Source organism: Sus scrofa, chromosome 6, assembly GCF_000003025.6.
Source record: "Sus scrofa isolate TJ Tabasco breed Duroc chromosome 6, Sscrofa11.1, whole genome shotgun sequence".
NCBI classification, from domain to species: Eukaryota; Metazoa; Chordata; class Mammalia; order Artiodactyla; family Suidae; genus Sus; species Sus scrofa.
This window is the reverse complement of record NC_010448.4, coordinates 54,732,539-54,758,925: the sequence shown is the minus strand read 5'-3', so window position 1 is coordinate 54,758,925 and position 26,387 is coordinate 54,732,539. Positions and strand designations below refer to the sequence as shown.

At 52.2% G+C, this 26,387-nt stretch overlaps 1 protein-coding gene across 3 annotated transcripts; it reads right to left on the bottom strand.

Moving 5' to 3' along the window:
• CPT1C (carnitine palmitoyltransferase 1C) lies at window positions 11,220-26,225 on the bottom strand. 3 transcript variants are annotated; one of them, XM_021094747.1, is made up of 19 exons: window positions 25,950-26,225; window positions 24,798-24,952; window positions 23,994-24,133; window positions 21,365-21,535; window positions 20,650-20,751; window positions 20,433-20,570; window positions 19,024-19,101; window positions 18,675-18,782; window positions 18,477-18,561; window positions 17,965-18,160; window positions 17,609-17,812; window positions 16,808-16,913; window positions 15,365-15,481; window positions 14,411-14,575; window positions 14,031-14,165; window positions 13,242-13,394; window positions 12,185-12,298; window positions 11,980-12,072; window positions 11,220-11,521 (listed from the first exon to the last, which is right to left on the bottom strand). In XM_021094747.1, the coding sequence occupies exons 4-19, from the start codon at window positions 21,473-21,475 to the stop codon at window positions 11,429-11,431; spliced, it is 1,998 nt and encodes a 665-aa protein (XP_020950406.1). In that variant the 5' UTR covers window positions 21,476-21,535; window positions 23,994-24,133; window positions 24,798-24,952; window positions 25,950-26,225; the 3' UTR covers window positions 11,220-11,428. The 3 variants fall into 3 exon arrangements, with proteins under 3 accessions (XP_020950406.1, XP_013854109.2, XP_020950405.1); XM_013998655.2 differs by lacking the exon at window positions 25,950-26,225 and adding an exon at window positions 25,624-25,875; XM_021094746.1 differs by lacking the exons at window positions 23,994-24,133; window positions 25,950-26,225 and adding an exon at window positions 25,715-25,891.

The following is a 26,387-nucleotide window of genomic DNA, read 5'->3' as shown; positions in this document are numbered from 1 at the left end:
GCCCAGCTTGGGGATCTGTTTTCTGAGGCCACTCTGCACCAAGAACCATAGCAATCAAGACTCACCTGAAGCAATTCCCCTTGTGGCTGAGCAGGAAGGAACCCAACTAGTATCCATGACGTTGCAGGTTCGATCCCTGGCATCCCTCGGTGGGTTAAGGATCCGGCGTTGCCATGAGCTCTGGTGTAGGTCCCAGATGCAGCTTGAAGCCCACGTTGCTGCGCCTGTGGTGGAGGCCGGCAGCTGCAGCTCTGGTCAGACCCCTAGCCTGGGAACCTCCATATGCTGCAGAAGTGGCTCTAAAAAAATAATAATAATTAAAAAAAAAAAACTCGACTGAAAAATAGCAACTACTTTGCACACTGGAAATAGAATTTGAGGTAGGGGATTGGGTCGATGGATGATGGAAGACCTGAGAGCCAAAAGGGGATGGGGAGGGAAACTGGACATTCACAGCGGCAGAAAGCCAAGACCACCCCTGGCTGGAGGGACAAACGGAGGAAGTGACGTCAGGGCCCAGGGACTGAGGTCTCCCTATGGAAGCAGAAACCAAGCAGGTCTGTCTAGGAAGAGCTGCAGCCACTTCCAGAGAAGCATCCCAGAGCAGAGACAGAGGGGAGGAGACCCCGTGTCAGCATTCTCTCTCCTGCCAGTGCCTCCTATGGGTTGAAGCCAATGGGAGCTGGCGACGTGGACAGCTGAGGAACGGATCCTGTAAGGGTCCGTGGGATCCAGGGCAGATAATGGAAAAGGCCAAGAAATAGATCAGATGTCAAGCAAGCTCAGAACTGGCATGTGAACGTTAAGTTAGAGATATAGTTTATTTTTTTGTTCATTCATTTAGTTAGTTCATTCGTTATTGCTTTTTAGGGCCGCAGCTGCAGCATATGGAAGTTCCTAGGCTAAGGGCTGAATGAGAGCTGCAGCTGCCGGCCTCCACCACAGCCACAGCAATGTGGGAGCCGAGCTGTGTCTGTGACCCACACCACAGCTCACGGAAACACTGGATCCTTAACCCGCTGAGCAAGGCTAGGGATCGAACCCGCAACCTCATGGATACTAGTCAGGTTCATTACCGCTGAGGAACTCCTGAGATAGCTTTTAGACACGGATAAGGAACTACGGCGTAGGCAGTTGACTGTTGAGTAAAGGAAGCAGGTATGGCCTGGACATGCAAATATGGAAACCATCCATATATAAATGGACTGCTCTTGGCCACAAAAAAGAACCAACAAATGCCATTTGCAGCAACATGGATGGACCTGGAAATGATCATACGAAGTGAAGGAAGTCAGAAAGAGAAAGATGAATACCGTATGAGACCGCTTCTTTGTGAAATCAAAAACAGGACACAAACGGAGTTCCCACTACAGCACAGCACGTGAACGATCTGACGTTGTCACTGCTGCGGCGGCGGTGGCAGCCGTGGCTCAGATTCAGTCCCTGGCCCTGGAATGTCCACGTGCCATGGGTGTGGCCAAAAAAATAAAATAAAATTTGACACAAATTAACTTATTTATGAAACTGAGCCACCGACAAAGAGAACAGACTTGGGGTTGCCAAGCGGGGGAAGGGGGGAGGGAAGGATGAGTTGGGTGTTCCCAAGAGCAGATGCCAACTATTATATACAGAAGGGATAAACCACAAGGCCTGACCACCCAGCACAGGGAACTATATTCAATATCCTATGAAAAACCATCATGGAAAAGAATATTTAAAAGAATGTACAGGGAGTTCCCATTGTGGCTCAGGGGTTAATGAACCTGACTAGGAATCATGAGGTTGAGAGTTCAATCCCTGGCCTCACTCAGTGGGTCAAGGATCCGGCGTTGCCATGAGCTGTGGTGTAGGTCGCAGACACGGCTTGGATCCTGCATTGCTGTGGCTGTGGCATAGGCTGGCACCTATAGCTCCAATTCGACCCCTAGCCTGGGAACCTCCATATGCCACGGGTGCTGCCCTAGAAAAGACAAAAAAAAGAAAATAAAAATAAAAGAATGTATATATACATTATATATATATAAGTACAGTTTATATATATGTATGTAAAGCTGGATCACTTTGCTACACGGCAGAAATTAACACAATATTGTAAATCAACTATACTTGAATAAAATAAATTTAAAGGAAAACTAATGTGGAAACCATTGACATAGAGATAGCCATTAAAGACATGAGATTAAATGAGGCCACTGAAAGGATGAGTTTATATTTTACTTATTTTTCTTTTTCAGCTCTGCCTGTGACATACGGAAGTTCCTGGCCCAGGGATCGAACCTGAACCGCAACTGAGACCTATGCCACAGATCCTTAACCCACTGTACCGGGCCAGGGATGGAATCTAAGCTACCTCAGAGGCAACACCAGATTTTAACCTGCTTTTCCATGGCGGGAACTCCAGAATATATATATATATATTTTTTTTTTCTTAATGTATTTTTGGCCGTCCTGCAGCATATAGAGTTCCTCAGCTAGGAATGGGATATGAGCCACAGTTACAAACTATTCTGCAGCTCAACCCACTGTGCCAGGCCGGGGATTGAACCTGTGTCCCAGTGCTGCAGAAACACCCTCAATACCACTGTGCCACAGCAGGAACTCCAGAGTATATTCTTTTTTTTTTTTTTTTTTTCCTGTCTTTTTAGGGCCACACCCACAGCACATGGAGGTTCCCAGGCTAGGGGTCCAATTGGAGCTGTAGCCACCAGCCTACACCACAGCCACAGCAACGCCAGATCGTTAACCCACTGAGCAAGGGCAGGGATAGAACCCGCAATCTCATGGTTCCTAATCAGATTTGCTAACCACTGCGCCACGATGGGAACTCCCAGATTATCAATTTTTAAAGAGAGAAAGAAAGGGGGGAAAAAAAAAGCAATCTGGAAAGGTTCAAAACTCAGAAGCCTGGGACAAGTGGCAGAACTCATCACAGTGGAGACCGATGAGGAGAAACCAGGGAGGAAGGAAGAAACCCCACGAAGGTGGCTCCTGGGAGTAAAAGGAAAGGTTATTAACAAAGAGGGAGTAAGCAGCTGACGACCGCTTCTATCAACCAGCTAAGATGCACACTGAAACCTGACCACTGGATTGAAAGACAAAAGCAGCTCCACTGGAGAGGCGGTGAGGAAAGCCTGAAAGAGTGACACTGACAACAGAATCCATGGCAAACATTCAGAGATGGTAGGTTCAGGTCACTTTTATTTTTCTTTTTAGGGTGATCCCTGTGGCATATGGAAGTTCCCAGGCTAAGCGCTGCATCAGAGCTGTGGCTGCCAGTCTATACCACAGCCACCAAAACTCAGGACCTGAGCCACATCTGCAACCTCCACCGCAGCTTGTGGCAACGCTGGATCCTGAATCCACTGAGCGAAGCCAGGGATCGAATCTGCAACATCATGGTTCCTAGTCAGGTTCTTAACCCGCTAAGCCACAATGGGAATTCCCTAGATCACTCTTTTGATGCGTTTTACTGAAAAGGCGAGTGGGGAATGAGTCGGTAGCCAGTGTGGAAAAGTGGGAACAGAGGAGGCTCAAGAGGTTCAGATTTAGTTGTGTTCAACCAGATGTCACCACTGTAAAACTCAGGTTCCCACACCTTCCCAATCAATGCCCAAAACTTCCTGTTAGAAAGTTAGCGAAGTTTTAAATTCAAATTTGTATGTGATTCTGGAACCCATGCACCTCTGGTTTATGCAGAATTTTCAGCTGTGTTGGCCCTGTGTTTACAAGAAATATGAAATTCTTTTACGGTTTTCGTAGAAACTCTTTGGCTCTCTGACTGTGATTGGAGCTGAAAGTTTAAAGACCAGCGCTCATGGACTTCCCCTTGTGGCTCCGACTAGGAACCATGAGGTTGCAGGTTCAATCCCTGGCCTCACTCAGTGGGTTAAGGATCTGGTGTTGCCCTGAGCTGTGGTGTAGGCCAGCGGCTACATCTCCGATTAGACCCCTAGCCTGGGAACCTCCATATGCCACGGGAGCAGCCCAAGAAATGGCAAAAAGACAAAAAAATAAATAAAAAATAAAGACCTATGCTCATAATATTCCTTCATTAAGCATGTCAGGGGTCCTGGAGTTCCCGTTGTGGGTCAGCGGGTTAAGACCCCAACACAGTGTCCATGAGGATGCAGGTTCGATCCCGGGCCTCACTCAGGAGGTTAAGGATCTGTCATTGCCACAAGTGGCGGCATAGGTTACAGATGCAGCTCGCATCTGGCGTGGATGTGGCTGTGGTGTAGGCCAGCAGCTGCAGCTCTGATTGAATCCCTAGCCTGGGAATGTCCATATGCCACAGGTGAGGCCCTAAAAAAAAAAGGAAAATAAGGAACACATATTAAAAAAAAAAAAAAGCATGTCAGGGAGGGCACTCAGAAGAAGCCACTGAACACTCTGTCCTTGCGGCTGTTGTTAGTGCCATAGTGGTGAAATGCAGCAGCCACTCAACCCCCAAGTCACCCCATTCACTGGTACCTCGACGTGGTGCGAATGCATGACTCCCCACGATGCCGCTTCAGACTGTGGATACAAGCATCCTACCTCTTAGCCAGGAGATCATTACAGGGTTCGAACCCTAGAAACCAACTAAACAATTCCCCAAACCCCATTTTTGAGAATCCGCTTCCTGCTGCAAACCCTGGCGTTGGTCAAGGTATCTTCAGGAGATAGAAATCACACCAGTTATTTTAACAAAGATGATTTCATGTAAAGAAAGGCTATTGGAGGGAGTTCCCGTTGTGGCTCAGTGGTTAACAAATCCAACTAGGAACCATGAGGTTGCTGTTGCCGTGAGCTGTGATGCAGGTTGCTGTTGCCGTGAGCTGTGGTGTAGGTTGCAGATGCGGCTCGGATCCAGAGTTGCTGTGGCTGTGGTGCAGGCCGGTGGCTACAGCTCCGATTAGACCCCTAGCCTGGGAATCTCTATATGGCGCGGGAGCGACCCCAGAAAAGGCAAAAAGACCAAAAAAAAAAAAAAAAAAAGGCTATTTGAGTTCTCTTGAGGTGCAGTGGGTTCAGAATCCCGTGTTGTCCCTGCAGTGGCTTTGATCCCTGGCCCAGAAACGTCCACAGGCTGTGGGTGTGGCCAAAAAAAGAAAGAAAGAAATGTTGCTAGGTATAAAGGGTTGGTAACTAGGCAACTGAAAAGGCAATATGACAGCCCTAGGGTATCATGGTGGTAGTAACTACGGGAAGTAGCTAAAGATCCCGGTCCAGAAAAAACAAAGGATATAGGTTAGAATGATGAAAACTAAACACTTAGATGAGAGCCTCACTGAAGATGAAAGTCAGCCAATGAGGAGTGGGTGTTGCTCTGCTGGTGCAGGTGTGTCTGAGCGCAGAGGACCACCTGGGACTAGAATCTTCTCTGGAAGGTTGTTGACATGCGGATGGCATCTCTGAGGGTGTGCAAGATTTGTAAAAAAAAAAAACAAAAAACCAAACCCTGTAAACTAGATTCAGCAGCTGCTGCTACAGGAAGGAACTGTCTCCGCTGGGATAAAGAGGCTGTGCTGGGAAATGCGAATGGGGACAAGAAACTGACAGGAAATAAACAAGAGAAAGCAAACAGGAAGAGCCCAGTCTTATTGCTTCCTCCAGGTTTCTACAGTCTCTCTGGTGCCCCCTACCGGCAGAGTCTACAACAGCCAGCTGGCAAAGAAGAAAGATGGTTTGCAGAGTCCCTGTTAAGACCCATATATGGCTTTTAAAGAGTTATTGGAATTTCTGTCGGGGCTCAGCGGTTAACGAACCCGATTAGCATCCATGAGGACGCGAGTTCAATCCCTGGCCTTGCTCAGTAGGTCAAGGATCTGTCATTGCTGTGAGCTGTGGTGTAGGTAGCAGACATGACTTGGATCTGGTGTTGCTGTTGCTGTGGCTGTGACGTAGGCCAGCAGCTGCAACTTCAATTTGACCCCTAGCCTGGGAACCTCCATGTACTGTAGGTGTGGCTTTAGAAAGAAAAAAAAAAAAGAAGAAGAAGAAGAAATTCAACAAACCCTTTTTGTTTAGGGGTTTTATGAAGGTTTCATTACCTACGCACACAATTGATTCAATCATTGGCCACTAATGACTGTGACTGACCTCCATCTCCAGCCCCTCTCCCATCCCCAAAGGCCAGGGCATAGAGTAGACAATCTTAAAACTTTAATCATCACTTGGTCTTCTTGGTGACCAGGCCCCATTCTGAAACTACCAAGAGGCCCCTCAGCCAAGAGCCACTCCCCTAGCAGCCGAAAAACACTTTCATCACTCAAGGAATCTCATTTTCTAGGAATTTTTAGGACCTCTGTGGCAATGAAGGGATCAGAAATATAGCCCCAAATGTACCACTTTAACAAGGATTATTTTGAGCTGGAGGCAAGTGAGAATCAACAGATGCAGGAGTTCCCGCTGCCCAGCACAGTGGGTTAAAGGATCCAGCGTTGCTGCAGGTGGAGATCACAACGGTGGCTTGGATCTAATCCAGCCCACCCAGGAACTCCATATGCCATGGGGTGGCCAAAAAAAAAAAAAAAAAAAAAAAAAAGAGAGAAAATTAACAGATGCAAAAAGAAGCTTTCTCAAACTAAAAATGGAATTACCATATGACCCAGCAATCCCACTCGTGGGCATATATCCAGACAAAACAATAATTCAAACCTCTATGTTCACAGCAGCCCTACTCACAATAGCCAAGACATGGAAACAACTTAAAGGTCTATCAACAGAAGAATGGATAAAAACATGGTACATATTCGCAATAGAATACTACTCAGCCATAAAAAAGAGCAAAATAATGCCATTTGCAGTAACATGGATGGACCTAGAGACGATCATACTAAGCAAAGTAAATCAGAAAGAGAAAGACAAATGCCGTATGATATCACTTATATGCGGAATCTAAAATATGGCACAAATGAACCTATCTACAAAACAGAAACAGACTCATGGACAAGGAGAACAGACTTGTGGTTGCCAAGGGGAAGGGAGGTGGGAGTTTGGGGTTCGTAGATGCAAACTATCCCATATAGAACAGATAAACAGCAAGGTCCTCTTACATAGCACTGGGAACCATATTCAGAATCTTTGGGAGTTCCGGTCGTGGCGCAGTGGTTAACGAATCTGACTAGGAACCACGAGGTTTCGGGTTCGATCCCTAGCCTTGCTCAGTGGGTTAAGGATCCGGCATTGCCGTGAACTGTGGTGTAGGTCGCAGACGCGGCTCGGATCCCGAGTTGCTGTGGCTCTGGTAGGCCGGTGGCTACAGCTCTGATTAGACCCCTAGCCGGGGAACCTCCATATGCCGCCGGAGCGGCCCATGAAATGGCAAAAAGACAAAGAAAAAAAAAAAAGAAAAGAAAAAAGAATCCTTGGGTAAGCCATAATGGAAAGAATATTTTATTTATTTTTTGTCTTTTTGTCTTTTTTTTTCCATATGCTGTGGGTGCAGCCCTAGAAAAGGCAAAAAAAGACAAAAAAAAAAAAAAAAAAGAAGTTTGCAACGATCAACCACACCCCCTCCCCTTTCAGTATCAAAGAAGCCTGAATACTAACTGGAGGAAAATGGAGACAGGAATCCACCTTCTCATTCTACTGGCTTTCCAAATAAAGTTGCTATTTCTGGAGTTTCCATTGTGGTGCAGTGGGATCATTGGCTTCTTGGGAGTCCTGGAACACAGGTTCAATCCCCAGCCTGGCACAGTGGGTTAAGGATTCGGCCTTGCCGCAGCTGCGACTTAGGTAGTGATTGTGCCTGGGATCTGATCCCTGGCCTGGGAACTCCACAGGCCACGGGCAGCCATAAAAAAAAAAAAAGAGTCACTATTCCTTGCCCCAGCAAATCATCTCTTGCTTCACTGGCCTGCCATGCAGTGGAGCAGTGTGAGTCCAGACTCGGGAACATCAGGAAGGGTTGCAGGAGTGGGCCCTGGGCTACTACATCTCCAGGAAAGTCTCTGAAACGACAGTGCAAAAGCACCCCTCCACCGTAGGGATTATCTCCTGTGACCATGAAAGTAGGAACTAGGGACTCCGCTCCTCAAGCAGGTTGCCATAGAAACACACACACCTACTGGGCTAGTCTATTCACATCCTGTGTCTGTCCCTTCCTTTCAATGTGCCCCAGTGACCTGCTTTAACCAGTAGAATGTGGCAGCAGTGATGCGATGCTGCTCCAGACCCAAGCTTAAGAAGGCCTGGCACGTAGCAGAAATGAAACTGGCTAGCATCCATGAGGACACAGGTTCATCCCTGGTCTTGCTCAGTGGGTTAAGTGTCTGGTGTTGCCGTGAGCGGTGGTGTAGGTCGAAGATGCGGCTTGGATCCCGCATTGCTGTGGCTGTGGTGTAGGCTGACAGCAACAGCTCTGATTCCACCCCTAGCCACCCCATATGCCACCAGTGTGGCCCTAAAAAAAAAAAAAAAAAAAAAAAAAAAAAAAAAAAAAAGTCCAATGGTCACACTAAAACCATATTTTAGTGTGACATTAATTACACCTACCATGGGGTAGTAGCCATTGCCACTATTTGCAGAGCTCCTCAGCATCCCAAACAGAAACTGTACCCATTAAACAAAACCTCCTCCCTCCCCCCTGCCCCCTCCTCCCGCTCCTGGCAACCTGCCAGGGACATCTTTTCATGGGCTCAGTTGTATCTTTTCCCTGCAGAAATGTCTATTCAAGTCTGTGGCCCACTTTTGCAGGGGGCTGTTTTTTGTCCTGGTTGGGTTGGAGGAGTAAGGTCCCACATCTAATATTAATTCCTTATCAGACATATGAGATGCAAATATATTCTCCCATCGTGTCTTTTCAGTCTACTGATGGTGTCCTTGGATGCAGAGAACACAAACATTTAGATGTGGTGTCACTTATCTACTTTCTCTTTATTGCCTGTGCTTCAGCTGTCACAGCCAAGCTGAGAGGTCATTGCCAAATCCAATGTCATGATGTTTTGCTCCTATGCTTCCTTCCCTTTTTTAAAAAAAGGTCTATTTTTTGTCTTTTTAGGGCCACACCCGCAGCCTACGGAAGTTCCCAGGCCACGGGGTCCAATAGGAGCCGAAGCCATTTGGGATCCAAGCTGAGTCTTCGACCAGCACCACAGCTCACAGCAACGCCACATGCTTTCACCCACTGAGTGAGGTCAGAGGTGGAACTCGCATCCTCATGGATACTAGTCTGGTTCTTAACCCACGGAGCCACAACTTCCTGCATGTTTTTTTTAAGAGTGGCGGCAGCAGTCTCGGGGATCTGTCTTTTGCTTCCACAGTGTTTCGACCCAACAGACCCAGAAATGCCCCTTCCTCCAGCCTCCCACCTCCCACCACCCTCCAAACTTATTTTGCAGTCTCAAGCCTCACAGAACCAACCATTCAGCTGTCCTCGTCTCTGGGACCAGCCAAAGCTATTTTTTGAGCTGAGCTCCTTCTGACCGACCAACGGTGAGCTCCCAGGTTCATCCGAATGATTTCACCCAGATGGAGGCCGCCAGCAACTGCCCGGTCAATGTGCATCTGCCCGCCTCCTACACCTACCTCTCGAAAAGGGATGGGCCACTTTTTCCGTGAATTGGCTGAAGAAAAGCATGTGGGCGCCGAGTGTGTCTTGAAGATGTGAAACCAGCGCAGCCAAGCGCCCTCCTCCCGGATGTGCCCAGGCAGAGCCTCCGAACGCAGCACGTCATCACATGACACGCAGCCTGCGTGGCCCATGATGCGTTTATTCTGTTGGAACCCCCAAGTTATTTCAGTTTGGGCACATTCAGCAGTGATCCATTAGAAGGTGGAGCCTAGATCAGGCGCACACAGGTCCAGGGGACACATACAGGCTGCATACACAGGTGATTGGACCCCAGTGACATTCACCAGTCTTGCACCAGCACCTGCGCCCACTCAAGCCTGTATTGGGCAGGGCTGCAGTGGGGAGTTCTTCCTAATGAGCAGACAGAGGAGGGAAAAAAGCTTGAGCAGGATTTTCACTCATTTCACCCTTTGCCATGGGATTTTGAGAGGCTTCTACAAAAGGCTAACATCTACCACAACGATGCAAATCAACTACTTCAATTTTTTTTTTTTTTTCTCTTTAGGGCCGCACCTGCAGCATATGGAAGTTCCCAGGCTAGTGGTCAAATCGTAGCTACAGTTGTCATCCTACTCCACAGCTACAGCGACTTGGAATCTGAGCTGTATCTGTGACCTACACTGCAGCTCACCACAAGGCAGGGTCCTTAACCCACTGAGCAAGGGCAGGGATCCAATCCGCATCCTCATGGATATTGGTCGGGTTCGTTACCCCAGAGCCCCAATGGGAACTCCAGATACTTCAATTTTTAAAATGACAAAGGAGAGTTCCCTGGTGGCACAATGGGCTAAAGATGGGGCGTTGTCACTGCTGCGGCATGAGTCTGATCCCTGGTCTGGGAATCTTCTGCGTGCCCTGGGTATGGCCAAAAAGAACACGAGCCAAAAATAAAAATAAAAATAAAGGAAAAACAGTAGGATACTATGATGAAACATACTACCAGCCCAATGACCTTCCCCCTAGTTTCATTACTTCTCAACTCATGGCTGGTCTGGTTCCATCGGTGCCCCTGTGGGCAGAACAATGGGTCCTCCAAAGATGCCCACCTCCTAACCCCTGGACCCTATGAATATGTTGTATATGCTGCATGGCAAAGGGGAAGTAGGATGCAGATGGAATTAAGGTTGCTAATCAGTTGCTTTCGAGACAGGAAGCTAATCCTGGATTATTTGGCTGGGCTCAGTTTCACCACAAGGGTCCTACTAAGAAAGATGCTGGGACAAAAAAAGATAAAGGTAGGAGGTGTGATCACAGGTGTGATTACAGGAGAAAGGCACAGACGGATGCAACCCTGCCGCCTGTGAAGATAAGTCATAACTTAGGGATGCGGGCAGCTTCTACAAGTCATAAGAGTCTTGAATCCACCCAGGAGACTGTCAGCCTTTCACTTTCAGGTGGGCAGTTGGTGTTGGGGCAGCAGGAACCCAGCTCATAGTGCTTGTGGGGTTGTCTGACTGGGAGGGGCCTTGAACGGTCGGCTTTGGTGTGACTGGGGTGGGAAAGGCAGGAAACTGGGCAGGTGTTGGGGTTCCGGCGGGTGTGGCGATTGAAACCAGGCATTCGTGGTGGAGCCTGGTGATGGATGGGAACTCTTCTCCTCTCCCACCCTGCCCCTCACCTCTCCCGCCCCTGCCCAGCCCAAGAGCACAGCGGACCCCACACCCCCAGCTCACACATCTTTATTAGACCAGGTGCCAGCTTTCCAAACCCGAACGGGCTGCCTCCGTCCTGCACCAGCCCAGCTGTAGAGACCTGCCCCCTAGTTCCTGGAGAGACCCACTCCCCTCTGGAAGGTGTCAAGAGTCAGTGGTTGTTGCGGGGGCCCTGGAGCCCCTTGTGTGGCAGGGGAGAGCCCACGTCCTCCCCCAAACCTCAGGCCCGGCGCTTAAGATGCTGCCCCTCCTGGAATAGGGCTGCCACGTCCAGCAATGCATCCCTGATGTGCTGGCCCAGCCGGTGGGAGTCCTGGAAGGAGAAATGGGTCCAGAGGAAGCTGGAAGAGGAGCTCCCAGGGGCTGGGAAACAAGAATGCTGGGGTCCCTGACTCCTTCCTAGGTCTGAGGGATGAGGGGGTTGGGGATTGGGACTCTCGGATCATGGCCTTGGAGGGTAGGATGGGAGTCTTGATTCCTAGGCCGCAGGAGAGGAGGGAGGTGGGAGTCCTGAGGAAAGGTGGGGCGAGGGAATGTGGAGCAATGGAAATGAATCTGACCAGCATCCATGAGGATGCGGGTTCGATCCCTGGCCTTGCTCCGTGGGCAGGGGATCCGGTGTTGCGGCAAGCTGTGGCGGCTCAGATCCCATGTGGGCTGGCAGCTGTAGCTCCGATTCGACCCCTAGCCTGAGAACTTCCATATGCCGAGGGTGCAGCCCGAAAAAGGGCCCCCCCAAAAAGAAGGGGGGCGAGCGTGGGTTAGTCTTACCGTTCTTGTGCTTGATTTTTTGCTAGAGATGTGGAAGGTAATCGTGTCCTCCCCAGTGAAGATGTAAGAAACACCATAGCCATGCTCATCGGCCTGGAGAGGGACAGGGGCGGGGACAACATAGACCCCCCCCCAGCCCTTCCCCCCACTGGGCAGGAGCACAGACCCACAGCCCTCTCCTCCATGAGGAGCCAGGTCCACTCACAGGCCCAAATCCACCACCAGAGGAAACGTAGTCCGGATAGTTGTGGATGTCAAACAGGTGCATTTGCTGAACAGGAATCTGGCTGGTGGCCAGCTGCCACTGCTCCGAGTGAACCTGAGGGACAGGAGTCGGTCACATGTGCAATAAATACCAACAGACCTGCAGGTCCGCGTGCCTTTGGCTGAACTGCCTGTTGGCTCTAAATCTGATGAGCCTGTGGCTCTGCCCTTCTTCCCTCGCGCAACCTCACCCTACTCATTTTCCTTTTTTTTTTTTTTTTGTCTTTTTAGGGCCGCAACCATGGCATATGGAGGTTCCCAGGCTAGGGGTCGAATCGGAGCTACAGCCGCTGGCCTACACCACAGCCACAGCCACTGCCACACCAGATCCGAGCGGCGCCTGCGACCAACACCACAGCTCACGGCAACGCTGGATCCTTAACCCACTGAGCGAGGCCAAGGATCGAATCTGCATCCAAATGGATGATAGGGAGATTCGTTTCCACTGAGCCACGACGGGAAATCCGTTTTTTGTTTTTTTTTTTAAACGGCCGCATCCCTGGCATAAGGAAGTTCCCGGGCCAGGTATTGAATCCCAGCCGCAGCCTCGAACTACACCGCAGCTGTGGCAACACGGGATCCTTTAACCCACGGCACCAGCAGGTGCACTGAAGCCCCGCCTCCGCAGTGACCCAAGCCACTGCAGTTGGCTTCTTGACCCACTGCGCCACAGGGGGAACTCCTGCTCACCTTTTAACCACGCTCCTCTCCCCTCACCCCCCCAACCCGCCCCTCCGCTCTGACCACGCCCTTCCCGTTTCTCCCACACCCTTTTCTTCTCAGGGACCACCTCCCTCCCGCAGACCCCGCCCCTCTCTGGCCCCGCCCCCTCTCCCAAGGCGCTCTCTCCTTTTCTCTCTTGCGCCACCCCCACCCTGCTCCCTAACACTCTCCTCTGCTGATACCTCCTTTTTCCAACCTCACCCTCCTTGCCCCAAAGTGCCTCCCTTCTCCGTGGTTTGGCGCTTCCCTCTTTAACCCTTTCCCTGCACCCCAACCTGGTCCAGGAAGGGCGACTGTAGGCGGAGGAATTGCGACACGATGTAGAGAGCAAAGAGGTGGCGGTCGACCCCCTGGCCGCTCATCGCTGCCTTCAGCAGAGCCTGGTGCTTGTCCACCGCCAGGCGGAACAGGGCGAGGCACTGTGGGTCCTGGGGTTCCCAGAGAGGGCACCCACAGGGCATGGAAAGACAGGAAGTGGGCTTACTGCTGGGGCCTGTCACACCCCCGGCCTCAACCCAGCTTGCAACATCCCTACGAGACAGAGATGTCAACTCTATTTTGCAGAAGGGAAATAGGCACAGAGAGGGGAAGTCACTTGCCCAGGGACACACAGCAAGGGAGAATCAGGCGTGTTCCCAGGGCCGTCTGACTCTAGGGCCCAAACTCTGTCCACTGAACCACAATACTTTGTGAGTAGGAGGGGGAGGGAACAGAGGGCCCTGGGGGTTCTGAGCAGAGACATTATCCAGGGAACATGAGGCCTGGCGCAAATGGAGGTTACACAGAAACTCAAGAGACCTACGTTGTACAGAATCAGGGCTCCCTCTTGGGTGCTCCCCCTGTGTGTGACCGGGCATTAGAGCATGTGCCACACTCTGCGGAACCACCTCGCATCCCCGTGGATGTCTCCCCCCATCCGTGAGCTCCGTGAGGTCAGAGACCAGGCTTGGGTCCTCCCCTGCCCCATCACGGACCCTGGACCTCAGAAGGTGCTCCTTGAATGTTTTACACGTATGAATGGGTGTGTGGAAATGACCCAAGCCTCCAGCGAGGCCCACACGCACTGTCTTCTCTTGGTGTTCCATGGCTCTCACAAAGCTGCAGGCCTCCCTCGTGCAAGAACGCACCGTCTCTGTCCGGCCTTCCAGGAACAGGCGAGTCATGGCTGACTCATAGGTCAGGCAGAATCGACCCCTGTCCTAGGGGACAAGGAGAAGAGGAGCCGGTCATCTAGGCTCCGGCAAGTCTCGACAGACCTGACCCACCTCTGTCTGGCCCCCCAGCCTCCTCCCAGTCAGGACCATGTGGTTGGGAGAGAAATCAAGATGGCAGACCCATCATGGCAATAACCAAGAAGTCATTGACGGGGTCCATGAGGCAGTTTCTTGGGGGCCCAGGGGAACTGAGGTCCTGAGAGGAGGCTGAGATGGGGAACCCAACTGACCCGGAAGTGGGCCAGCTGCAAGGCCGTCTGGATGAAGCTGTCTGAAGACAGGTGGCAGCGTTTGATGAAGCTCTTGCCAAAGTGGGAGAAGGGGAAGACGTGGCAGTCGATGTTTTCAGCCAAGGCCTGGGCTCCCCTCAGGGCTAGAGAGATGGATAGATGGATCTGCCAGAGAAGGAGGGAGGCAGGAATGGCTGGGGTTACAGATGGGGGGAGGGATGGAACCGGTGGGGATGGGAACGGAGTTAGGTGGGGATAGAATACGGAAAAGGGGACAAAGACGAGGGTGGAACTGGAGGCCTCGGTTAAAGATAGGGACATTGAGGCAGGGACCATCAGAAGGGGGCTGGGGTTGGGGATGGGGTCAGGGTGGGGACAGGGAGTGAGATTGGGCATGAGGACTGGACTTGGTGTTGGGTATAGGAGGGGATATGAATTGGGGGTGGCGTGGGATGGGGTTGGGGTGGGGGGGTGGCTATGAACGGGGTTAGAGTTGGGTATCGGGTATGAGGTTGGTGTCCTGGTTGGGAATGGAACACTATTGGGGTTGAGGATGGGGTTGGGGCCAGAGATGTGATCAGCTGAAGAATGGTGTTGGTGCTGGGGGATGGAGATGAGTCTGGGGTGAGGATGAAGGCGCGTTTGAGTAGGGATAGAACAAAGTCGAAGTTGGGGATCGAGATAGGCTTGGGGTTGAGGGGGAGAGCACGGAGCTGGGGGGTTGAGAAAAGATTAGTTTGGGATTAGAGTTGGGGATGTGGTTGGGATGGGTATAAGTTAGAGATAGGGGTTTGAAGTTGGGGTGAGTTTGACTTGATTCAGAGGTGAGTGTGGGTTTGGAGTTGGGGTTAGGGGTGGAGTTGATTTTTTGGTTGAGACTGGGGTGGAGATGAGGTTACAGTCAAAGCTGAGAATTTGGGGACTCAGAAGAGAGGCCTAGAAACCTGGCCTCACCTTGTCTGGAAGGTCCCAGTGCAGCCGCTGGGGCTGGGGCAGCGATGGGTCAGGATGGCCCTTGCAGTGACCATCTGCCGAGTAGCCCAGCTGAAAGCATTCTGTGGCCAGAGTGAACTGTGTACGAATGGAAGCTGTCAGAGTCCCTTAACCCACTGGGCAAGGCCAGGGATCAAACCCGCAACCTCGTGGTTCCTAGTCGGATTCATTAACAACTCAGCCACAACGGGAACTCCCTGATGGCCATCTTTAACCAGGGACCTGTTTTTTTTGTTTTGTCTTTTTTTTGGTGTTGCCTGGGGCAGGCAGAAGTTCTCAGGCCAGCAACTGAACCTGTGCCACAGCAGTGACAACTCCAGGTCCTTAACCCACTAAGCCACCAGGGAACTCCCTCTTAAGTCTCTTCTTAAGGGAGTCAGAGACGATCCTGGAGAAACAGAAACCTATGGTGGTCACAGGTGGGTTCCTGGGGTCATGCTCATTGAAAGCAAGGCAAATACTAGCACCCACTGGGAGTTCCCATCATGGCTTGGCAGTTAATGAACCCGACTAGGATCCAGGAGGACGCGGGTTTGATCCTTCTTCTTGGTTTTTTTTTGGCTTCCATCGACATATGGAGTTCCTGGGCCAGGGAGCAGATCCGAGCTGCAATGCTGGATCCTTAACCCACTGTGCCAGGCCAAGGATTGAACCTGAGTCTCAGTGCTCCCAAGACACCCCTGATCCCACTGCACCACAGTGGGAACTCTCCAAACACCCTTTTTTGCTGGGGGCCCTTGGTCCAGTCTCTGCCTCTCCTTCTCCTTCTCCCTCTCTTTTTTTTTTTTAGGGCCGTACCCACTACATATGGAGGTTCCCAGGCTAGGGGTCAATTGGAGCTGCAGCTGCCAGCCACAGCCACAGCAATGCCAGACCTGAGCCACATCTGCAACCTAGGCTGCAGCTTGTGGCAACACCAGATCCTCATGCATTGCACGAGGCCAGGGATCGAACCCACATCCTCATGGATACTAGTTGGGTTCTTAACCCGCTGAGCCACAACGGGAACTCCTGGTCTCTGCTTTTCTCCAAGCCTCCATTTTTCCTCTGACCTGAAGGCCCTGGAGAGGAAGATCTTTAGAAAGGGGGCTGATGGACGTTCCAGTCCTGGCACAGTGGAAACAAATCCGACTAGGAACCATGAGGTTGCAGGTTTGATCCCTGGCCTCGCTGAGTGGGTTAAGGATCCGGTGTTGTGGTGAGCTGTGGTGTAGGTCACAGACACGGCTCAGATCTTGTGTTGCCGTGGCTGTGGTGTATGCCGGCGGCTACAGCTCCGATTGGATCTTTAGTATGGGACCCTCCATATGCCGCAGGTGCAGCCCTAAAAAAAAAAAAATAGGAAAGAAAGAAAGAAATGGGGCTGATGGTGGTGCCCAGGGTGGGGGGTCCTGGCTGCCTTACCTCCCACATGTGTCCTGAGATGGGGCAGTCCGCCCACGCGTGTTCCACGCTGAGGCCCAGCTTCCCGTTGGAGAAGATGATTAGGGAGAAGGATTTGTCAAACCAGCTGTGGGGGGAGGGTTCCGAGCCGTCACCAAAGGGTCAGGCCAGGAGGGAAGTGGGCTCTCTTTGCAAATGGAGGGAACTCGGGGGGGAGGGGGCGATCTGGGGATCGGGGCTGGGGGCCCTGGGTAGGGATCCCTAAGAAGGGGGCAGTCCTCATGGTCTCCGAGATGTGTCTTGGGTTTGGGGACTTTGGGAATTTTGAGAGCATGGGATGACAAAGGCTCAGGGCTTCTGGGCACCAAGAGATTAGGCGGGCAGTGCCTGGAACCTTGGAAATCAGAGTGGTACCTCGTGGGTGTCTAGAAAGTGGTCTAAGGAGCTCTAGGTTTTTTTTGGGGGGTCTCAAGTCTGAGGTCCTGGGTTTGGGGCACCTGCATTAATGTCTGAGGATTACCTGGTCTGCGGTTCTGAGACCGAGGTCCCCAGGTCTGGTTGGGGGTCTCAGGGAGGGGGGGGTCCCAGGTTTGGCACTTGTTAGTCCTCAGATCTGGGGTCCCTGGGTCTGAGATTCTGAGTTTGGAGTCTCAGGTCTAGTTTCTCAAGGTTTGAGGGTCCAGGTCAGGGCTTGGTGGTCCTCAGTCATGCAGTTCTGGATCTGGGGTCCCAGGTTTTGGGGGGAATCTTCCAGGAGGTTATATTCCCATCAGCAAAATCTCAGTGCATTGGGTCTGGGGGTCACAGGTGGGGCTGACTCACCGGTCATGGCCCCTGCCGGCCAGCAGGGCATGGGCATAGGCATCTAGGGAAGCTGCGGAGTCCCCCGAGGGCTCAGGAGTGTCCCCTGCAGCGTCCCCCGCGGGCTCAGAGTCCAGTGATACAAAGAAAGCAGCCCCTTCCACAGCCTCCAGGGCCTCCTCTGCCTGGGTCTTTAGGGACTTCCTCACCTGAGCCCACATGTCCCTGCCGAGGGACATGTCTGAGTCTAGGCTGATCCTCCACCCTGCCCAGCTTCCACCTGGCCCAGCCTCCCCTCTGCCCAGCCTCCACCAGGCCCCGCAACCTCCAGATGCTGGCGGGGGGTCAGGACCCCCAACCCTCTGACCCTCTGTCACCTCGGAGCCGCGGTCAGAGCCGCCAGATGCTCCTCGTGGGGGCAGGCGGGAGAGGGGTCATCCAGGATTCGCTGGAACTGCTGCTCCAGGGCCCTTGGGGAAAGCAGGCCGCTTTGGGAGTGCGTCCCCACGCGGAAGAATCGGCCCCGGTGGAAGACGGCCACGTGTCGGCTGTCACGGAGGTGGTGGATGTGGTCTAGGGGGTGACAAGTTATAAGAATAACAACCATTAATTCTGTGTTGTTACTGCTACGGCGTGGGTTCAGTCCCTGGCCCAGGAACTCCTGCAGGCCGTAGCCATGGCCAAAAAACAAAAAAAACAAAAACCCAAAACAAAAAAACGAAATAACAACCTTTATTAGGTAGAGAAGAGGAAACTGAAGCTCAGAGAGGGTAATTACTTGCCAGAGGTCACACAGCTTAGGAGCTATGGCGCTGAGATTTGAACCCAGGCAGGCCGGCTCCAGGGAATGGTACTCTTAGCCACTAGGGAGGAGGGGAGAGGGGCTCACCTCTGTGGACCCCAGGAATTCGCGTCGTGTTGAATATCTTCTCATACTGGGCAGAGCATAAGGGCCGCATTCCCATCAGCAACGTCTGCAGGAGACCTCGGGCTTGTGACCTGACACCCCGGACCCATGGGGCTCCGTGGTCTGGGGACCAGGCCCACAGTGGTGGGGGGGGGCAGTGGTGGGGGGCAGCCCTCTTACCGGAAAGATCTCCTGGCGGTTCAGGCGGTGGCGGTACAGGAGGAGGGCGTGGACCGCGTTCCCTGCACGAGCAGCCTGGACGGGAGTTGGGGTAACGTTCAGGAAGTCCTGTGGGCCGGCGAGGGGACAGAAGGATGCCTGTGGTCAGCTGTGCCCCTGATGGGGCCACTGAGCCCAAACACAGGACTGGATCCCAGCAGAAGGCCAGGTGGTGAATTCTCAACTGTGATTCAGGTCACTGACTCTAAAGCCTGCAGTCTACCCAGACCCCCCCGACTCCAGACCCAGGGAACCCTGAGCCCCATCCCCCACCCCACCCCCCGTTCCCAACCTCCTCTCCCCTTCTCACCATCATGTAGTAGTTGCTATTCACCATCAGTGAGTTCCGGGAGCGCAGGTACACAAACTCTTCCCACCAGTCACTGACCTGGGGGTGAAGCAGAGGGACACACTGCTGGGATGGCAGGGGCCAAGGTGGCGGGGGAGTGAGGGGGAGCCCCCCAAGACTTCGCTCTGTCAAAAAGGGAGGTGGGAGTTCCCACTGTGGTGCAGTGGGTTAAGGACCTGGTGTTGCTGCAGCTGTAGCCGAGGTCTCAGCTATGGCTCTGATTCAGTCCCTGGCCTGCGAATTCCACATGCTGAGCATGGGGCTCGAAAAGGGGGAAAAAAAGGGAGGGTGGAGCTCACTGAAGGCGGCCCCGAAGTCGGTAACTAGGGAGCTCCCATCGCAGTGCAGTGGTTAGGGAGCCCGACTAGGAGCCATGAGGGACGCGGGTTCGATCCCTGGCCTCGATCAGTGGGTTAAGGATCCGGCGTTGCCGTGAGCTGCGGTGGAGACCGGCAGCTCCAGCTCTGACTTAACCCCTAGCCTGGGAAACTCCATAGGCCGTGGGTGTGCCCCTAAAAAGGCAAAAAAAAAAAAAAAAAAAAAAAAACCCAATCCACAAAAGGACAAATAGTGTATGATTCCGCTTTGACAAAAAATCAAAAATAAGCCAATTCATAGAGACAGAAAGGAAAACGAGGTTACCTGGGGCTTCAGGGATGTGGGAATGGGGATACTGTGTCTAATGGACTTTTTCTTTTTGCTTTTTTTAATACATATAAAAAATATGTATAATATATACATGTATTATATGTAATATAAATATATTATAATATATATTTATATTATATTTAATATAAATATATCACATATAACATGTGTTATGTATTACACATATAAGCTACATATTATAAGAACATAATATTCTCTATATATTTTTCCTTTTAGGACTGCACCAGTGGCATATGAAAGTTCCCAGGCTAGGTGTCAAATTGGAGCTGTAGCCCCCAGCCTATGCCACAGCCACAGCCACGTGGGATCCAAGCTGCACCTGCAACCTAAGGCGCAGCTTGAGGCAATGCTGGATCCTCAGCCACTGAGTGAGGCCCGGGAGCAAACCTGTATCCTCATGGAAACTCGCTGGGTTCTGAACCGGCTGAGCCACAATTGGAACTCCCATATTATGTATATTTTATTTATTTATGTTTAATTTTTTTTTTTCTCCTTTGGCCGCCCCACCGCAGACAGAGTTCCCGGGCCAGGGATCAGATCCAAGCCTCAGTTGGGACCTATGCAATACCAGGCATGGGAATCGAACCTGCACGCCAGTGCTGCTGAGAAGGCATCAATCCCTGCTGTGCCACAGCGGGACCTCCTAAAACTCAGGCTAGGAGGTAGGCTCGGAACGTCGGCCTGCAGGCTGCTGTACTCACATAATTGGACGCCCACCAATATTTGAGCTGCAGGTACCACTGCAGCAGCGATGCCTGCAGCTTCAGGAATTCCCGTGCTAGGGCCGAGATCCACTCGAAGTCCTCTTCACAGAGCACAGGTCGGACAGACTCCAGATACTGAGAGGCAAGGAGGGGAGGAGGGTAGGGCGCGCCCCGTGCCCGGCAGCTCCCGCCCCATCCCGGGTACCTGGCCCACCTTGCGCACGGTGTCCTGCACAGCGGGCACAGGCTGGCGAGGCAGGGAGCGCTGGTAACTGAAGAGCATTGGGTGGCGGCCGGAGAAGATGCGAACCAGAGCCTGGCGGAAAGCAGGAATTAGTGCTGACTTTTTACTTCGGGCTTTTTAGGGCCGCACCCGCGACATATGGAAGTTCCCAGGCTAGGGGTTGAATCGGAACTGCCGGCCCATGCCACAGCCACAGCCACATGAAATGTGAACTGCATCTGCAACCTACACCACAACTCAGGCAACACTGGATCCTTAATGGGAGTTCCCATTGTGGCTCAGCGGGTAAGGAATCCGACTAGTATCCATGAAGATGTGGGTTTGATCACTGGCCTCGCTCAGTGGGTTAGGATCTGGTGTTGCTGTGGTTGTGGTGCCAGCAGCTGCAGCTCCAACTGGACCCTAGCCTGGGAACTTCCATATGCTGTGGGTGCGGCCCTAAAAAAAAGTGAAACGAACAAACACAAAAACCATTGGATCCTTAACCCACTGAGCGAGGACAGGAATCCAACCCACATCCTCATGGATACTAGTTGGGTTCTTAACCTGATGAGTGACAACAGGAACTCCAAAATTAATTAGTGGTTCATTAAACTCCTCGCTGCAGGTGTTGAGGCTTGGGGGCGGGAACCCACAGAGAGAATGGGGCAGACAGGGCTTGAGCAGGGCTCTGCCCCTCCCATACCAGCCAGGTCTTGGTGGGTGAGGACATGACCCCATGGGTTTCAAGGAGCCAGCCGTGGTAGGACAGAAGGAGCCTCAGGGCCACGTGAGTGTGAAGATCAGGGCCCCCCATAGACACGAAGCAAACAACGCAGCCGCCAGGATGCCTCGAAGCCTGTGATGCTGTGCGCCCCTAGAGGAGGGAGAGAAAGACAGACCGGCCTTCAGAACACCCCCCCTCCAGCTGCCGGACCCAGTGGCCATCCATCCAAACATTCTCTGACTCTGGTCTTTTGGCAGGTGGAAGAATATCCTACAGAATTTGAGTCAGTCTGGAGTTCCCATCGTGGTGCAGCAGAAACGAATCCGACAAGGAACCATGAGGTTGCGGGTTTGATCCCTGGCCTCGCTCAGTGGGTTAAGGATACAGCGTTGCCGTGAGCTGTGGTGTAGGTTGCAGACGTGGCTCGGATCCAGCGTTGCTGTGGCTGTGGCTGTGGCCTGGGAACCTCCATATGGCACAGGTGTGGCCCTCAAAGGACAAAAGACAAAAAAAAAAAAAAAAAAAGAATTTGAGTCAGTATGAAAATATTCAGGGGAGTTCCCTGGTGGCCTAGTGGTTAAGGATCCAGCACTCTCACTGCTGTGGAGCAGGTTCGATCCCTGGCCCGGGGAACTTCTGAATGTGGGCCAGCCAAAAAAATTAAAAGTTTCCTCCTTAAAAAAAAAGGAGTTCCCATCAGAGTGAAGCAGAAACCCATCCAACTAGGTCGCGGGTTTGATCCCTGGCCTCACTTGATCCCTGGATTCCTCCTAGGTGTGATTTTTCAGTTCACCCACCACCTCCCCCCAGGACTATGGAGACAGCACATTTCTCAAATCGCTTCCCATAGAAACTGAGAGGTGTTTAATACATGAGAGCTGGTATTTCTAGAGCAACATACCAGATATCAAATTATACTCTAAGGCGGTGGTTCTCAAAGTGGGGCCCTGGAAGCTTGTTAGAAATGCAAATTCCGGAGTTCCCGTCGTGGCGCAGTGGTTAACGAATCCGACTAGGAACCATGAGGTTGCGGGTTCGATCCCTGCCCTTGCTCAGTGGGTTAACGATCCGGCGTTGCCGTGAGCTGTGGTGTAGGTTGCAGACGCGGCTCGGATCCCGCGTTGCTGTGGCTCTGGCATAGGCCGGTGGCTACAGCTCTGATTCAACCCCTAGCCTGGGAACCTCCATATGCCGCGGGAGCGGCCCAAGAAATAGCAACAACAACAACAACAACAACAAAAAAGACAAAAGACAAAAAAAAAAAAAAAAAAAAAGAAATGCAAATTCCTGGGCCCCACCCAGACCTACTAAGTTAGAATCTCTTGACATTCGGCCCAGCAATCAGGCTATTTTTTTTTTTCTTTTTATGGATGCACCCTCAGCATGTGAAAGTTCCCAGGCTAGGGGTCGATTCAGAGCTACAGCTGCCAGCCTATACCGCAGCCACAGCAACACCAGATCCAAGCCTCGTCTGCAACCTACACCACAGCTCACAGCAACGCCGGATCCTTAATTCACTGAGCGAAGCCAGGGATCGACCCTGGGCCCACATAGATCCTAGTTGGCTTCATTACCGCTGAGCCACAGTGGGAACTCCCCAGGTGATTTAAATACAAGCTCAAGCTTAAGAGACACCGGTCTAAAGCTACAGTAAGTTAACATGTTTGCAAAGTTGCAAGTGAACTTGAGAAAACCCTACGTGGAAGACTTGGGGCAATCATTTCCCTTCTGCAGACTGGGTCAATCTAGCTTCTCTGGAAATCTCTATTTCTGACCCTGGGTCTGCCCTTTGAGGCTGTCTGCACAAAATTTGAACATTCTTCCCCAGAAGGACTAATCCAAGATTTAGAATGTGCCATTTCACCCACATTTGGTTTCCAGACCTTTCCCAACAACTATACTAATTCAGTCTCTCCCCTGTAATAACCATCAGGCACTGTACTGAATATTCCCCAGGCAAGATTTTGTTTAATTCCTCCAACCACCCTAGGAAACACCTGTTATTACGTCCATATTACAGGTAAAGACCCTGACACGAATGGTGAGGTCTCTTGCTTAAGATTACACAGCTAGATTAGCAGAGCTCATGGTACATCGCAGTGCCCAGACATTGTCCAGTTTGTCACCATCCCTCTTAGCAAGAAGCAGCCAGGATGGAGTTCCTGTCGTGGCACATCAGAAACGAATCCAACTAGGAACCATGAGGTTGTGGGTTCTATCCCTGGCCACACTCAGTGGGTTAAGGATCCCGCATTGCTGCGAGAGCTGTGGTGTAGGCTGCAGATGCGGCTTGGATCTGGGTGTTGCTATGGCTGTGGTATAGGCAGGAGGCTGTAGCTCCGTTTCGACCCCTAGCTTGGGAACCCCCATATGCTGTGGGTGTGGCCCTAAAAAGACAAAAAAAAAAAAAAAAGCAGCCAGGATGGAAAATGTGCAGACACAAGAGAGGCGATCACCTCCTTTACTTGCTGCCATACCTTTATTAATCTGACTGCGAGTAAGTCTCAGAGATTACTTTTCTTTAACAGGCATATCATGCTGATAGAGAAACTTACTGGGTGGAGGGAAAGGGATTAGGAGGTTCCTGGGCTGAAGTGGGGGACCTCACCAGTCTGGCAGCAACTCTTTGATTTTCTCCATCAGTCCTAGGGAAGGATCCAGCTGGAGGAAACAGGCAAGCTGGATTGCACTGAAGAGGAAGAGCCAGCTGAGCGGGCTGGCAGGGAACACACCTATGAGAAAGTCGTTCTGCAGAGAGGAGAGAGCACCTATTCAATCACTTATCCCATCTGCTGAGCACCATTCTTAATCTTTTTTGATCATTTTATTTTTTGTCTTTTCTAGGGCTGCACCTGCAGCACATGGAGGTTTCCCAGGCTAGGATCAAATAGGAGCTGTAGCTGTGGGCCTACGCCAGAGCCACAGCAACAGGATCCAAGCCGCGTCTGTGACCTACACCACAGCTTACAGCAACTCCAGATCCACAACCCACTGAGCAAGACCAGGGATTGAACCCGCAATCTCATGGTTCCTAGCCGGATTCGTTAATCACTGATCCACGACGGGAACTCCATTTTTATTTTTAATTTATTTTTTATTTTATTTTTTTGTTTGTTTTTTGGTCTTTTTAGATGCACCAGAGGTAAGGGGAAATTGGTGTTTGTGGGCATGGGGAGAGGGTCCAGGGAGAGAGGAATGAGGGTTCCCAGGAGGTGAGGTTTAGGATCCCAGAAGTAAGCCACGGAGAACCTGGAAATGGCTTTAAAGGGTCCTGGAAGTGGACATCAAAATTCCCAGAAGGGATGACAAGCTCCCAGAAGTGGGACCACCAGGATGCCGGAAGTGGGGCTCCAGCATCCCGGAAGCAGGTAACTGTATTCCCGGAAGGAAACCAAGGCGCAGCCCTCCTCACCCAGAAACGGGAGAGATGCCTTTTCCAGGAGCGCAGTCCGGAGAGGTAGATCTCCTGCAACAATGGGGGACTGAGTTCCACTTCTCCCCCGTCCGAGGTCAGCGGGGGTCGGAAACCCACGGCCTGGTGCGCTTCGGCCATGTCACGCTCCAGCCCTGGGGGTGGGGAAGGACAGACGGTCATTCTCCAGACCCTCCCCTCCGCCCCCGCAGATCCAGGAATATAGGACGCCAGCTTATCCTTCCCTAACCACCTGAGGGGTCGTGAGGGTCCTGGCCTTAGACGCTGGTGTGGGGGGACTTCAACTGAACGCACAGAGAGGCAGGAGGGGTAATTCGCTCTAACCTCTTCTGCGGCTATTCTGAGAACGTGACGGGGACAGTGCCCCCTCCCCAATGGACGTCCAAGATTCGGGGGTCGGGGCGGAAAACCGATTCAATTCAGGGTGAGTTGCGAAGTCTCCGGAAAAACATTAAACCCAAACCCTTTTGAAATGAACACCTGCCGGACGCTGGCATCTTCCACACCATTTCCGTTTCCCCCTCCAGGGAGCTGGGAGGGGAGTGTCGGGAGGGGGCAGCTGGGCGGGGGCTCTCTACCAAGCCATCCTCTCTGGGGTGGTCCAACGTCCCCTCCCCCCCTTCCGGGGCTGAAAGGGATGAGCGGGGGCGGGGCACCCCTACTGCGCATGCCTCGCAGGCAGGGATGCGGAGGCTGAGGGCAGAGGCGAGCGTCGAGGACAGGTGATGGAGAGGCCTGCACTCCCAGCCCGACACAATCCTCCAGCTCCAGCAGAAGCTCGGGCCGCTCTAAGTCCGGCACTTACCACGCTGAGTCAGGGGTCTGCCGATCTGATCCTAGCGGGAGTACACGGGCGACCCCCGATTTAGAGCTCCGGACCCATGCCTCCCACTTGCCTATGTCCAGTTCCAGTGCTACGAGGCCACAACTGGGTCGACGGACCTTCAGAGCTCCTGTCTGCTTCTGACTATCCAACATCCAAGAACCCCAATTTCTGTCTCGCCTTTGCCTCTCCGGATATTCTAGTCCCGGGTTTTATCCCCGCCCCTCCCAATCTTCTCTCTCCGCCCCCTTCGAATTCCAGCGTCCAATCCCCTCCATCCGTTCGATCCCCAGCCCTCAGACTCCTACCCGCCCGATGCTCCACAATTGGGCCGCCCCGGTTCTACGCAGCGCTCTCCGAACCCCGGGTTCTTCGGCTCCCCAGTCCGCTCTTTGTCTTTTTCACTCTTTCTCTTTGAGGAAGGAGGCTCAGCCTGGAACTCGGCCCACGCGCGTGGGAGCCGAGCGAATCTCAGCCCTACCGCTCGGGAGGGAGGAGGGCTGCTTTGGGGTCGGGTTGACCCAGCAAAACCACCCACGGAAAGTGCAACTGCATGGATTGAGTTGGCGTGAAGGCGCTTCACGGCTCGGATTCAAGTTAGGCAGAGCGACTTCCGTGAGGGGAAAATGGTGCATGGATAAAGGGGAGAATATATTAGGGACCAGGCTCAGGCTGGGAGGCCAGAATAGGCACAGACAAGCAGAGACTTGAAACATGGAATTCTCGTATATTTATTCAGCTCTGGA

Coding starts and splice junctions, on each gene's coding strand:
- CPT1C (XM_021094746.1), bottom strand. CDS start 25,796: ATGTTGGATAGTCAGAAGCAGACAGGAGCTCTGAAGGTCCGTCGACCC. Junction 21,536..24,797: donor GGCATCTCTCCCGTTTCTGG/GTGAGGAGGGCT, acceptor TCCCTCCTCTAG/GGGCGCACAGCATCACAGGC. Junction 19,102..20,432: donor ATTGGTGGGCGTCCAATTAT/GTGAGTACAGCA, acceptor CTTCACCCCCAG/GTCAGTGACTGGTGGGAAGA.